General features: G+C 46.9%; 1 protein-coding gene across 13 annotated transcripts in view; it reads right to left on the reverse strand.

Moving 5' to 3' along the window:
* The window catches only part of PSPC1 (paraspeckle component 1), a 130108-nt gene extending 123462 nt beyond the window's left edge, over positions 1 to 6646 (reverse strand). For 5 of the 13 annotated variants that reach the window (XR_010130488.1, XR_010130485.1, XR_010130489.1 and 2 more), the window contains exon 1: positions 5996 to 6606. Coding sequence is in view for 5 of the 13 variants with exons in the window: in XM_063697166.1 (XP_063553236.1) it covers positions 5996 to 6367 (372 nt within the window). In the remaining 8 variants the exon portion in view is untranslated. Of the gene's footprint in view, positions 1 to 5995 lie in introns of all 13 variants that reach the window. The other 8 variants (XR_002008472.3, XR_002008471.4, XM_063697165.1 and 5 more) reach the window with 4 other exon arrangements.
* Between the last annotated feature and the right edge of the window lie 8426 nt (positions 6647 to 15072).

Here is a 15072-nt window from a genome sequence, read left to right on the forward strand (position 1 = left end):
CCCAAAGTGTAAGATTACAGGTATGAGCCACCTTGCCCTAGCCAATGTCTTCTTAATGACTTCTCCTGAAATACTGGCATGGGTTACACATTTCTTACTATTATATGAAGAGAAACAAAGGCAACATTCACGAGCTATAATAGTTCTCGCCATTATATAAAGTGTACATATACACTTACTATAAACTAAAAAATATGCTCATTGCTGAAACTACAAGGTAAGAGAACTTCCTTCTACTGGGAGAATTCAAAGTTGGTGTAGAATATGGGCAGCACCTAAAACAATAAATAAGGAACTGGTAAATTTAACAGAAGTATGTCTTTTTCATTGTGTTATGGGAACTCTCCAAGGACAACTGAAGAGGCTTTATATGTATAGTAAGAAGAATACAAACATACTGTCTTATGAAAATTGTCTTAAGGTCACAAGAGCTCTTTATTCAATCCCTAAAATGTTCATGACAGCTTGAAATTATTGCCCTTTATTGCAAAAATCTACCTATAGAATTATTTTTACAAAAACAAATGAAGTTACCCTTTTTAGAGATATAGTCATCCCTCTGTATCCATGGATTCAACCAAAAGTGGATCAAAAATATTTGGGGCCAGGCCCAATGGCTCACACCTGTAATCCCAGCACTTTGGGAGGCTGACGCAGGTAGATCACTTGAGGTCAGGAGTTCAAGACCGGCCTCCTGGCCAACATGGCAAAACTCAGTCTCTACCAAAAAATACAAAAATTAGCCGGGGCATGGTGGTAAGCGCCTGTAGTCCCAGCTACTTGGGGGATTGAGGTGGGAGAATCTCTTGAACCCAGAAGGCAGAGGTTGCAGTGAGCCAAGATCACACCACTGCACTCCAGCCTGGGTGTCAGGGAGAGACTCTGTGTCCAAAAAAAAAAAAAAAGAAAAGAAAGAAAAAGAAAAAGAAAGAAAGAAAAGCAAACATTTGGGAAAGAAACAATTTAAAATTGACAGGCAGGGTAAGGGGGCTCACACCTGTAATCCCAGCACTTTGGGAAGCCAAAACAGGAAGAATCCTTGAGGCCAGGAGTTTAAGACCAGCCTAGGCAACATAGCAAGACCTCTTCTTTATTCCTTTAAAATAAAAAAATAAAATTTAAATAAAAGAAAATAAATAGGCTGGGCGCAGTGGCTCATGCCTGTAATCCCAGCACTTTAGGAGGCCGAGGCGGGCAGATCACGAGGTCAGGAGTTCGAGACCAGCCTAGCCAGCATGGTGAAACCCTGTCTCTACTAAAAATACAAAAAAAAAACAAAAACGAAAATTAGCCAGGCATGTGGCACGGGCCTGTAGTCCCAGCTACTCAGGAGGCTGAGGCAGGAGAATTGCTTGAACCCGTGAGGCAGAGGTTGCAGTGAGCTGAGACAGTGCCACTACACTCACGCCTGGGTGACAGAGCGAGACTCCATCTCAAAAAAATAAATAGACAAAAAAAAAAAAAAAAAACCAAATAATAACAGCATAACAGCTATTCATACAGCATTTACATTGTACTAGGTATTACAAGTAATCTAGAGATGATTTAAAGTATACAGGAGGATTGCATGGGTAACATGGAGAAACAATGCCATTTTTACACAGTATAAGGATTTGAGCATCTACGAATTTTAGTACTGGAGGAGGTCCTAGAATCAATCCCCCACAGATACTGAGGGATAACTGCATTCTAAACAGTCGTTTTGTTTATTGCTTTTAACTCACTAGTGACAGTAGTAGCAGCAAGCACTTAATAAACACCTAAAAAGAGATGGGTACTTTCTTACCTAATACATCATATAATCCAACAGCTCTTAAGAGGTAGACTTTAGAAACAGTCTTGAAAGTGAGAATAGGGCCGGGCACAGTGGCTCACGCCTGTAATCCCAGCACTTTGGGAGGCCGAGGCAGGAGAATCACGAGGTCAGGAGATTGAGACCATCCTGGCTAACACAGTGAAACCCCGTCTCTACTAAAAATACAAAAAAATTAGCCGGACGTGGCAGCGTGCGCCTGTAGTCCCAGCTGCTGGGGAGGCTGAGGCAGGAGAATGGTGTGAACACGGGAGGCGGAACTTGCAGTGAGCCGCGATCACACCACTGCACTCCAGGATGGGTGACAGAGCAAGACTCCATCTCAAAAAAATAAAAAATAAAATGAGAATAGGAAGAAATATGAAGACATTTCATGGGGTGATAATATGTATATTTTGATAGGGGTTTGAGTTAAACAGACATATACATTTGTCAAAATTCACAAACCAGTGGCCAGGCATGGTGGCTCACACGTCATCCTAACACTTTGGGAAGCTGAGGAGGAAGGATCATGTAAGCCCAGGAGTTTGAGACCTGCCTGGGCAACATAATGAGAGAGACCTTGTCTCTACAAAAAATAAACAAAATTAGCTGGGTGTGGTGGTGTGTGCCTGTGGTCCCAGCAACCTGAGGGGCTGAGGTGTGAGGATCACTTCAGCCCAGGAAGTGGAGGCTAGAGTGAGCCATGATCATGCCACTGCACTCTAGTCTGGGCACTCTGTCTCAAGAGAAAAAACAAAAATCACCAACCAGTACACTTAAAATGTGTACCCTTTACTATATGCAAATTTTTTTTTTTTTTGAGATGGAGTCTCACTCTGTCACCCAGGCTGGAGTGCAGCTGCGCAATCTCACTGCAAGCTCCGCCTCCTGGGTTCACGCCATTCTCCTGCCTCAGCCTCCCAGGTAGCTGGGACTACAGGTGCCTGCAACCACAATCGGCTAATTTTTTGTATTTTTAGTAGAGACGGGGTTTCACTGTGTTAGCCAGGATGGTCCTGATCTCCTGACCTCGTGATCCGCCTGCCTCGGCCTCCCAAAGTGCTGGGATTACAGGCGTGAGCCACCGCGCCCGGCCTACTATATGTAAATTTTTAAAACCCTAAAAAATAATATGCCGGGCATGGTGGCTCACGCCTGTAATCCCAGCACTTTGGGAGGCCGAGACAGGTGGATCACCTGAGGTCAGGAGTTCAAGACCAGCCTGGCCAACATGGTGAAACCCTATCTCTACTAAAAATACAAAAATCAGCCCGGGGTGGTGTCATGCCTATAATTCCAGCTATTCAGGAGGCTGAGGAGTGAGAATCGCTTGAACCTGGGAGGCAAGGCTGCAGTGAGCCCAGTGTGCCACTGTACTCCAGCCTGGGTGACAGTGAGGCTCCATCTAAAAAAAAAAAAAAAAAAAAAAAAGAGGCCGGGCACAGTGGCTCACACCTGTACACCTGTAACCCCAGCACTTTGTGAGGCTGAGGCGGGTGGATCACCTGAGGTCAGGAGTTCAAGACCAGCCTGGCCAACACGGTGAAACCCCATCTCTACTAAAAATACAAAAATTAGCCGGGCATGAAGGCAGGCGCCTGTAATTCCAGCTACTCCAGAGGCTGAGGTAGGAGAATCGCTTTAGTCCAGGAGGCGGGGGTTGCAGTGAGCCGAGATCACACCGCTGCACTCCAGCCTGGGCGACACAGCAAGACCTCAGCTCAAAAAAAAAAAAAAAAAAAAAGATAACTTTTACATAAAAATTTTCACCAAATGGCGAGCTGTCTCTGATGTCCAAAAAATAAATAAATGCATTTATAATGTTCAAAATGTAATGATTATTTAACCTGAATTTTAAGGAAATTTCCATATTTCATTATTATTAATAGTTTGCGAATATTTACCCTTCTCTTGAAGCCACTTACATGTTGAAGTGTTTGCCCTAAAAAATACAGTCTCACCAGGCACAGTGGCTCACGCCTGTAATCCCAGCACTTTGGGAGGCCAAGGCGGGCGGATCACGAGGTCAGGAGTTCGAGACCAGCCTGACCAGCATGATGAAACCCCGTCTCTACTAAAAATACAAAAATTAGCCAGGCGTGGTGGCACACACCTGTAGTCCCAGCTACTCAGGAGGCTGAGGCAGGAGAATCGCTTGAACCAGGGAGGCAGAGGTTGCAGTGAGTCGAGATCGCGCTACTGCACTCCAGCCTGGGCGACAGAGTGAGACTCCCTCTCAAAAAAACAGTCCCTTGGCTGGGCGCCGTGGCTCACCCCTGAAATCCAAGAACTTTGGGAGGCCAAGGAGGGCGGATCACGAGGTCAATAGGTCAAGACCATCCTGGCCAACATGGTGAAACCCTGTCTCTACTAAAAATACAAAAATTAGCTGGGCGTGGTTGCATGCGCCAGTAGTCCCAGCTACTCCGGAGGCTGAGGCAGGAGAATCGCTTGAACCCAGGAGGTGGAGGTTGCAGTGAGCCAAGATCCCGCCACTGCACTCCAACGTGGTGACAGAGCAAGATTCCGTCTCAAAAAAAAAAAAATTACACTATCTTAAAGGTTTTAGAAGATTAATTTTTTAAAAAAGAAAAAAACTAATAAAAATACCGTACCATGTAATTACAATTTTCTCTACATATTAAGATTTTGTATCGTCCAGACAGAGAACCCAATTTTGAAAATCAAAGTTCCAGGCCAGACACAGTGGCTCACCCTGTAATCCCAGCACTTTGGGAGGCCAAGGCGGGAGGATCGCTTGAGCCCAGGCATTCGAAAGCAACCTGGGCAACATGGCGAAACACCGCCTCTACAAAAAATACAAAAATTAGGCAGGCTTGGGGGTGCGTGACTGTAGTCCCAGCTACTCGGGAGGCTGAGGTGGGAGAACTTCTTGAGCCCAGGAGCTGAGATCGCGCCACTGCACTCTAGCCTGGGTGACAGAGCGAGACCCAGTCTCAAAAAAAAAAAAAAAAAAAGGCATAAACCTTAGCAATTTTTGTTTTGTTTTGAGACGGGATCTCGCTCTGTCGCCCAGGCTGGAGTGCAGTGACGTGATCTCAGCTCACTGCAGCCTCTGCCTCAGCCTCCCAAGTAACTGGGCTATAGGCGCGCACCACCACGCAGAGCTAATTTTTGTATTTTTAGTAGAGATGGAGTTTCGCCATGTTGGCCAGGCTTGTTCAAATTTTTTTAAAATATGAAGGAATCATAATTTTTGCATAAATTATTGGAAAACTTTTCAAAGTTTAGATTAAAAGAGAGTAAGCTATATTACTCTGATACTGTGATATGTATCAGTAATTTATGAAGTAGTACTGTGTATCATCTATTCTCCCCCCTATAAAAACGTGAAACTCTCCAGGATGTTTGGTAGAAAAACACTATATTAGATACATACAATTAAACACCATCTCATTACTGCAGATTAAACGGTGTTACTTGAGTACAGAGTTTGGGCACCTAAGCAGTTTGAGGTAAATAGCAGGCTGCACTGAGGTGAGAAATAAAGTGGCAGGCCAAGGCAGGAGGATCGCTCGTGCTCAGGAGTTCGAGACCAGCCTGGGCAACATAGCGAGACCCCATTTCTATTAAAATAAATAAATTTAATTTAAAAAGAAATAAAGTGGTCTACGCTTAAACGCATATAGGTGTGGTTGAAGCCAAGGATGGGATGTTAATAACTGTTTAAGAAGCAAGTCTCCTGGATAGACCCTCACGACCAGTGATACGTCTGGTCCGACTTAAGCTTCCTTTCCAAATTTACATCCAATTCGTTTTTTATGGCACGATTTTTGCCTTGAAGAATTCTCACCCCAAAACGCTGCCCGCCCCTGTCCCCGGACCCTTTCGGTACCCGGGGCAACGGGGAACCCGGGAGCGCTCGCTACCTGGGCAGGGTGCACCATGCCCGATCCAGCGCAGGGCAGCAGGCCTGCAGCCACCGCAAAGCACGATCGGCGCACGGCAGAAAACGGCGGCCACTGTGAGCGCAGGAAATCCCGGGACCGCGAACTCGAAACCAAAGGCGCCGAGCTGGGGAAGCGGCCAACCCCGCACAGAGGAATCGATGAGGCCAAGCGGCGCCACGGTTGCCACAGGTTGAGACAGCGTCCTAGGACGAGGCTGGCCTCAGCCCCACGACCCCGCGGCCACCCCGACAGTCCTTTTGTTCCCTCGCGCGGGCGGCCTGACACTCACCAAGCGGATGAAGCCGAAGCCACGGTCCCGGTTGATGAAGACTTCGCTGGGCTCGCCATAGCGTTCGAAGAGCCTCTTGAAGTCCTCCTCCGTGATGTCGGTGGGCAGATTTCCCACGAAGAGGCGGCAGCGCTGCGTGTAAGTCTTCTCGCCCGGCTTGAGGAAACTCTTGATGTCGATAGTGAACCCCATCTCCTCGTCCGGGTGGTCCTCCGGAGGCGCGGGCGCGGGCGGTGCCGGCTCCCCGGCAAGAGCGAGCGCCATGGCTGCCGCGGCCGCCGGCTCGCTCTCGCCCACCGCGGACTCCAGGGCGCGAAGGCGGGCCGGGTTTTTCTCAATGCGCACTTGCTTCAGGTTTCCTCTTAACATCATCTTACTGAGTTCGCCTCGGACACCGGATACAGGCCTAGATTTATAGACAGTGTGTCTATATATATGTATACGTCTCTACATAAACCTATGCCAACAAAATATCGACAATCAAGAGACCGCTAGGTAGGCGAGTCGGCAACCCGTCCTCCCCCAACTCACGCCCGCTGCAGCAGCACATTCAAAATGGCGCTGCCACAAACTGCAGTTGGAAGAAGAGACGCCGGTGCAAGTCCCACCCCTCCGCCAAAGCCGGCGCCGGAACGACGCGCCTGCGCACTCGCGGCACCAACGGACCGTTGACTGACCGCGCATGCGCATAGCGTTGCGCGTGCAATCGACAAATCTCCTAGGAGGGTGAAGACGTCCCTTCCCATCCTGCTAAAATATCAAACTGTTGTTGGCTGTACTCTTGGGACAAATTATGTGATGTGTGCAGCAGTGTGTGAAAATACAATGACTTGAGTAAACATCCTTACCCTTTTAGATATCAAGCTCAATTTTGTTTTGTTTTGTTTTGTTTTGTTTTGTTGTTTTTTGAGACGGAGTCTCCCTCTGTCGCCCAGACTGGAGTGCAATGGCGCGATCTCGGCTCACTGCAACCTCCGCCTTCTAGGTTCAAGCAATTCTCCTGCCTCAGCCTCCTGAGTAGCTGAGATTACAGGCGCGCACCACCACGCCTGGCTAATTTTTTTGTATTTTTAGTAGAGACAGGGGTTCACCATGTTGGTAAGGCTGGTCTCAAACTCCTGACCTTGTGATCCAACCGCCTCGGACTCCCAAAGTGTTGGGATTACAGGCGTGAGCCGCCGCGCCCGGCCATATCAAGCTCAATTTTCAATGATTGTGGAAAAATAAAAACTTGCATATTTTGGATGTAGCATTCAATAACAAGATACCTCCCAGTAATTTTTAAAAATCTTTATTTCTGTTTCAAGAGCAAGGTTTTTATATTTCCTAGTTAAACAATACAATTCTATAAAATAACTATGCTGTTGATTATTGGCCTCAGAGGACTCCGTGAAATTGCTTATAAAATTAGTATAATCAGGCCATGAGCTCTTATGGGCCATAGTCTTATGACAAGGGTCAACAAACTTTTTCTGTAAAGGGCCAGATAGCCAGTATTTCAGATTTGGAGGCCACATTCTCTAACAACTACTCAACTCTATGCTCCTGGCACATGGTGACTCCTCAATGAATGTTGAAAAGAAATGAACTCAGTCACTATGCAAAACAGTTCAGCAGTATCTCATAAAGCTTGACATTTGCTTACTTTACAATAGCAATCCCATTTCTAAGTATTTACCCAAGTGAAATGAAAACTTGTGTTCCCACAAAAATCTGTATGCAAATGTTTACAGGGGCTTTATTTGTCCTCAAAACAAAAACAAAAGAAACAATTCAAATGTCCTTCCACTGGTGAATGGATAAACAGTGGTACGTCCACAAAACAGGATACTACTCAGCAATAAAAAGGAATAAACTACTGATACAAGCAACACCATGAACTGATACAAGCAATGCCCTGACTCAAAAGGTTACAAACTGTGTATATAACATTCTGGAAAAGGCAAAACTATTGCTGCAGAACACAGATTGGTGGTTACCAGGGACTGGGATGTGGAGGGCAGTTAACCACATGGTGACACTCGGAAGCTTTTGGAATGATGGAACTAAATCTTGATTGTGGTGATGACTACACAATTGTATGCTTTTGTCAAAACTAAGTCTAACTGTGCACTAAAAGGGTGAATGTTGGCCGGGCTCAGTGACTCACACCTGTAATCCCACCACTTTGGAGGCCAAGGCAGGCGGACCAACTGAGGTCAGGAGTTCGAGACCAGCCTGGCTAACATGGTGAAAGCCCGTTTCTCCTAAAATTACAAAAAATTAGCCAGGCATGTTGGTGCAAGCCTGTAGTCCCAGCTATTCAGGAGGCAGAGGCAGGAGAATCGCTTGAACCCGGAAGGCGGAGGTTGCAGTGAGCTGAATGGTGCCATTTCACTCCAGCTTGGGCAACAAGAGACAAAAAAAAGGGTGAATGTTACTGTACTTCAGTTATACTTTGAACAAACATTTTTTTAACTACCCAAAAGAATAAAAATAAAACACAATCAACACTAATCTCTATTTACCATAGTCCTCAGTCACCACCCAAATCCTTTTTTTTTTTTTTTTTTTGAGACGGAGTTTCATTCTTCTTGCCCAGGCTGGAGTGCAGTGGCACAATCTCGGCTCACTGCAACCTCTGCCTCCCGGGTTCAAGTGATTCTCCTGCCTCAGCCTCCCAAGTAGCTGGGATTACAGGCGCCTGCCACCACGCCCAGCTAATTTTTTATATCTTTAGTAGAGACGGGATTTCGACATGTTGGGCAAGCTGGTCTGGAACTCCTAACCTCAGGTGATCCGCCCGCCTTGGCCTCCGAAAGTGCTGAGATTACAGGCGTGAGCAACCGTGCCCATCCGTCACCACCCAAATTTGAATCCCCCAGATTCTAATACACATCCAACTCTGTACAGTCCTCAATCTGACCGTTTCCCCCATCCCTCCCAGGTGCTCCAAAACCTTCTATTGTACTGAGTCCTTGGAAATTCACTCTCTGTCATCAGCAAAATCATCTGTCCTTAACTTTTTCTCTGATCACTTTCCTGCTTTAACTGGAACGTGGTCTTCCTCTGAGGACTGCTTCCCCTGCAGCCCTCTCCAGAAGTGGGTGTGTTCTTATCCTACATCTCATGTGTCATAGGACATAGAATAGAAGCTTCTTGATCCCTTTCAACTTCAAGTCCATTTCCCTTCCTTTCTTTGACAAAAATCCCAACTCCAACAAGGTCATCCCAACTCAAACTCTCCCTCTCATGCTCACTAGTCCCTCCCTAGACCACATGTCTCTCCCTGCTCTCCCTGTAATACTATTCTGAACTCTCTTTAAATGCATTACCACAAATAGGCTGGGCACGCTGGCTCATGCCTGTAATCCCAGCACTTTGGGAGGCCGAGGCAGGTGGATAACCTAAGGTCAGGAGTTGGAGACCAGCCTGGACAACATAGTGAAACCCTGTCTCTACCAAAAATACAAAAAAGGCCAGGTGTGGTGGCTCATGCCTGTAATCCCAGCACTTTGGGAAGCCGAGGCTGGCAGATCACGAGGTCAGGATATTGAGACCATCCCAGCTAACAAGGTGAAAGCCCGTCTCTACTAAAAATATAAAAATTAGCTGGGCGTGGTGGCGGGCACCTGTAATCCCAGCTACTGGGGAGACTGAGGCAGGACAATGGTGTGAACCCAGGAAGTGGAGCTTGCAGTGAGCCGAGATCGCGCCACTGCACTCCAGCCTGGGCGATAGAGCGGGATTCCATCTCAAAAAAAAAAAGTTTTGGCTGGACTCAGTGGCTCACGCCTGTAATCCCAGCACTTTGGGAGGCCGAGGCAGGTAGGTCACCTGACATTAGAAGTTTGAGACCAGCCTGGCCAACATGGTGAAACCCCGTCTATACTAAAGTTACCAAAAATTAGCCTGGCGTGGTGTCGGGTGCCTGTAATCCCAGCTACTCGAGAGGCTGAGGCATGGGAATCTCCTGAACCCGGGAGGCGGAGGTTGCAGTGAGCTGAGATCATGCCACTGCACTCCAGCCTGGGCAACAGAGCGAGACTCCGTTTAAAAAAAAAAAAAAAGAGTTTCTGCATTATATGTCTCCAATTGTTCATCATTTATTTTCTTCTCGAGCCATAGTAATGAGTCTTCTGCCCCCACCATTTCATTCTTCTGAACCCTTCTTTGTCATAGTCAGCAACATCCTCCACTTTGCCAAACCCCATATTCAAATCTCAGATCTTCCTCCAGTCAACCTTTTAGCAGCATTTGACATTTATAGATCTTTGCCTTGGCTTATTCAACTATAAAATGGGCATAATACCTACTTCACAGAGGTATTGTGCATATTAAATGCTTAACTAAGGCTGGGCTCAGTGGGTCATGCCTGTAATTTCAGCACTTTGGGAGGCCAAGGCAGGCAGATCTCTTGAGGTCAGGAGTTCAAGACCAGCCTGGCCAATATGGCAAAACCCCATCTCTACTAAAGATACAAAAATTAGCCAGGTGTGGTGGTGGGAGCCTGTAATCCCAGCTGCTCAGGAGGGTGAGGCAGGAGAATCGGTTGAACACTGGAGGTGGAGGTTGCAGTAAGCCAATATCGCACCACTGCACTCTAGCCTGGGCTTTGCAGTAGGACTCTGTCTCAAATAAATAAATAAATAAACAAATAAATAAATAAATGCTTAATTAAAGTACTTGGCCGGGTGCGGTGGCTCACGCCTGTAATCCCAGCACTTTGGGAGGCCGAAGCGGGCGGACCACAAGATCAGATCGAGACCATCCTGGCTAACACGGTGAAACCCTGTCTCCACTAAAAACATAAAAAATTAGCCGGGCATGGTGACAGGCGCCTGTAGTCCCAGCTACTCGGGAGGCTAAGGCAGGAGAATGGTGTGAACCCAGGAGGCAGAGCTTGCAGTAAGCCGAGATCACACCACTGCACTCCAGCCTGGGCGACAGAGCGAGACTCTGTCTCAAAAAAAAAAAAAAAAGAAAAAGAAAATATTCTGCCATCATAAATATTAGTCAGTGTAGCTGGGCACGGTGGTTCACGCCTGTAATCCCAGCACTTTGGGAGTGGGAGGCGGGTGGATCACTTGAGGTCAGGAGTTCCAGAGCAGCCTGGTCAACATAGTGACACTTCGTCTCTACTAAAAATACAAAAATTAGCCGGGAGTGGTGGTAGGCATCTGTAATCCCAGCTAGTCAGGAGGCTGAGGCACAAGAATCCCTCGAACCAGGGAGGTGGAGGATGCAGTGAGCCAAGATCATGCCACTGTATTCCAGCCTGGGTGACAGAGTGAGACTCCGTCTCAAAATAAATAAATAAATAAATATTAGTCAGTGTTATCACTGATCACTTCCCTGCCCCCTTCTTGAAACTGTTCTGTCATTACTCCTGTCACACTCTTCTGTGTTATTCCTGCCTCACTGGCTACTTCTCAGTCCCTCTGCCTCTCTCAAGAATCTTGACTCCTGAGAGAGCCAAGAGAACCACAGGCCTCAGCTCTCCTCTCCTCTTCAGCTACACTGATTTCCCAGGTCAGACCTGCACACTAGTGTGCCTCAGATGCATTAGAATTGGTTTTCTAAATCTTGACACTATAGACATTTTGACCAAATGATTATTTATTGTAAGGGAATGTTGAGCAGCATCCCTGGCTTCTACCCACTGGATGCCAGTAGCACCCATTCCCAGTGACAACCCAAAATGTGCCAGGCATTATTATTATGATTTTTTCTGAGACGGAGTCTCACTCTGTTGCCCAGGCTGGAGTCCAGTGGCACGATCTCAGTTCACTGCAACCTCTGTCTCCCAGGTTCAAGTGATTCTCTTGCCTCAGCCTCCCGAATAGCTGGGATTACAGGCACATGACACCACAGCTGGCTAATTTTTGTATTTTTAGTAGAGACAGGGTTTCACCATGCTGGCCAGGCTGGTCTCAAACTCCTGACCTCAGGTGATCTGCCTGCCTCGGCCTCCCAAAGTGCTGAGATTACAGGTGTGAGCCACCATACCTGTCCTACTATCACCTTTTACAGATGAAAAAACCTAGGACAGGCCGGGTGCGGTGGCTCATGCTTGTAATCCCAGCACTTTGGGAGACCGAGGCAGGCGGACCACGAGGTCAGGAGATCGAGACCATCCTGGCTAACATGGTGAAACCCTGTCTCTACTAAAAATACAAAAAAATTAGCCGGGCGTGGTGGCAGGCGCCCATAGTCTCAGCTACCCGGGAGGCTGAGGCAGGAGAATGACATGAATGAACCCGGGAGGCAGAGCTTGCAGTGAGCTGAGCCAGCACCACTGCACTCCAGCCTGGGCGACAGAGCAAGACTCTGTCTCAAAAAAAAAAAGAAAGAAAAAGAAAAAAGAAAAAACCTAGGACAAAGAGATGCTAAGTAACTTGCCAAAGATCACACAATTAATACGAAGTTGAAGGCTGGGTGAGGTGGCTCAAGGCCAGGAGCCTTGGCTCACTCCTATAATCTCAACACTCTGGGAGGCTGAGGCTGGGATCATTTGAAGTCAGGAGTTCAAGACCAGCCTGACCAACATGGTGAAACCCCGTCTCTACTAAAAATACAAAAAATTAGCCAGGCAGTAATGGTGTGTGCTGTAATCCCAGCTACTCGGGAGGCTGAGGCAGGAGAATTACTTGAGCCAGGGAGGCCAAGGTTGCAGTAAGCTGAGATCGCACCAATGCACTCCAGTCTGGGCGACAGAGTGAGACCCTGTCTCATCAAAACAAAAAAAAGAAAACAACAACAAAAAAAAACAGTTGAGCTAGGATGTGAATTGGTGAATTGTTAAACAAAATGTATGGGAAGCAGCCAGGCATGGTGGCTCATGCCTGTAGTCCCAGCATTTTGGGAAGCCAAGACAGGTGGATTACTTGAGGCCAGGAGTTCAAGACCAGCTGGCCAACGTGGTGAAACCCCGTCTCTACTAAAATACAAAAAACAGCTGGGCATGGTGGCAGGCACCTGTAATCCCAGCTACTGGGGAGGCTGAAGCAGGAGAATCGCCTGAAGCCAGGAGGTGGAGGTTGCAGTCAGCCAAGATCGTGCCACTGCACTCCAGCCTGAGCAACAGAGTGAGACTCAAAAAATAATAATAATAAAAACAAAACAAACAACCCCCCAAAAAAAAAAATTAATAATAATAATAATAAATTAAAATAATAAAAACAGAAGCCAGGAAATGTGGCTCTAAAATCACTAGTCTCACCTCTGTTATGAGGCTATAGGAAATAAAATAGGCCACGTGCAGTGGCTCATGCCTGTAATCCCAGCACTTTGGGAGGCTGAGATGGGTGGATCATCTGAGGTCGGGAGTTTGAGACCAGCCTGACCAACATGGAAAAACCCCATCTCTACTAATAAAGTACAAAATAAGCCAGGCATGGTTTCGGGCACCTGTAATCCCAGCTACTCAGGAGGCCAAGGCAGGAGAATTGCCTGGACCTGAGAGGCAGAAATTGCGGTGAGCCAAGATCGTGCCATTGCACTCCAGCCTGGGCAACAAGAGCAAAACTCCGTCTCAAAAAATAATAATAAATAAATAAAATAAAATCAGTAGTCAAAGTTGCCCCCTAGTTACTTTACATGTATACCTGGATGCCGAGCATCTCAAATGTAAAGTGTCCAGACCAAGACTGTGGGTGATCTCTTCACAGACCTTTCTGGACCCAGTCCTTACCATTTCATGAATGGCACTGCTATTCATCCACATCTTCAAACCATCAAACTAGAGGTCTTACTTTACTCCTTTTCTTTTTTTTTTTTTTTTTTTTTTTTTTGAGACAGAGTCTTGCTCTGTCGCCCAGGCTGGAGTGCAGTGGCGTGATCTCAGCTCACTGTAAGCTCCGCCTCCCAGGTTCATGCCATTCTCCTGCCTCAGCCTCCCGAGCAGCTGGGACTACAGGCGCCCGCCACCATGCCCAGCTAATTTTTTTTTATATTTTTAGTAGAGACGGGGTTTCACCGTGTTAGCCAGGATGGTCTCGATCTCCTGACCTTGTGATCCGCCTGCCTCGGCCTCCCAAAGTGCTGGGATTACAGGCTTTAGCCACCGCGCCCGGCCTACTCCTTTTCTTACTACAGCAACAATATCCAATCAGCAAATCCTGTTGGCTCTACTTTCAAAATATATCCTTAACACATTCTAAGCCAACTCATCATCATCTAATAACTACTAGCCATTATCTGATAACTACTGAAGTACTCTCCTAATTATCTTCTTGCTTCCCCTCCTGCTCTGCTAACGTCCTTTCTTTCTTTTTTGTTTTGATTATTTTTATTAATTTTCCCCAGAGAAGTACTAACATCTATTCTCTAGAGAGCAGTGATGTATTTTATCATATTATTATTATCTTTTTAGACAATATCTCCCTGTGTCATTCCAGGCTGGAGTGCAGTGGTACCGTCACAGCTCACTGTGCCTCAACTCCTCCAGGCTCAAATGATCCTCCTGCCTCAGCCTCCCAAGTTCCTGGGACTACAAGCATGTGCCACCACATCTGGCTTTTTTTTTTTTTTTTTCGAGACGGGGTTTCACTCTTGTTGCCCAAGTTGGAGTGCAATGGCGCAATCTCGGCTCACTGCAACCTCTGCCTCCCAGGTTCAAGCGATTATCCTGCCTCAGCCTCTGGAGTAGCTGGGATTACAGGCATGTGCCACCATGCCTGGCTAATTTTGTATTTTTAGTAGAGATGTGGCTTCTCCATGTCTATCAGGCTGGTCTCGAATTCCCGACCTCAGGTGATCTGCCTACCTCGGCCTCCAAAGTGCTGAGATTACAGGCGTGAGCCACTTTGCCCAGTCCATCTGGCTTATTTTTAATTTTTTTAGTGGTTTTGTTTTGTTTTGTTTTTTGAGATGGTGTCTTGCTCTTTTGCCCAAGCTGGAGTGCAGTGGCTTGATACCGGCTCACTGCAACATCCACCTCCCGGGTTCAAGTGATTTTCCTGCCTCAGCTTCCAAAGTAGCTGGGATTACAGGCCCGCACCAATATGCCTGGCTAATTTTTTTATATTTTTCGTAGAGATGTGGTTTCACCATGTTGGCCAGGCTGGTCTCAAACTCCTGACATCGTGATCCAACCA

This window comes from Gorilla gorilla, chromosome 14 (assembly GCF_029281585.2).
Source record: "Gorilla gorilla gorilla isolate KB3781 chromosome 14, NHGRI_mGorGor1-v2.1_pri, whole genome shotgun sequence".
NCBI classification, from domain to species: Eukaryota; Metazoa; Chordata; class Mammalia; order Primates; family Hominidae; genus Gorilla; species Gorilla gorilla.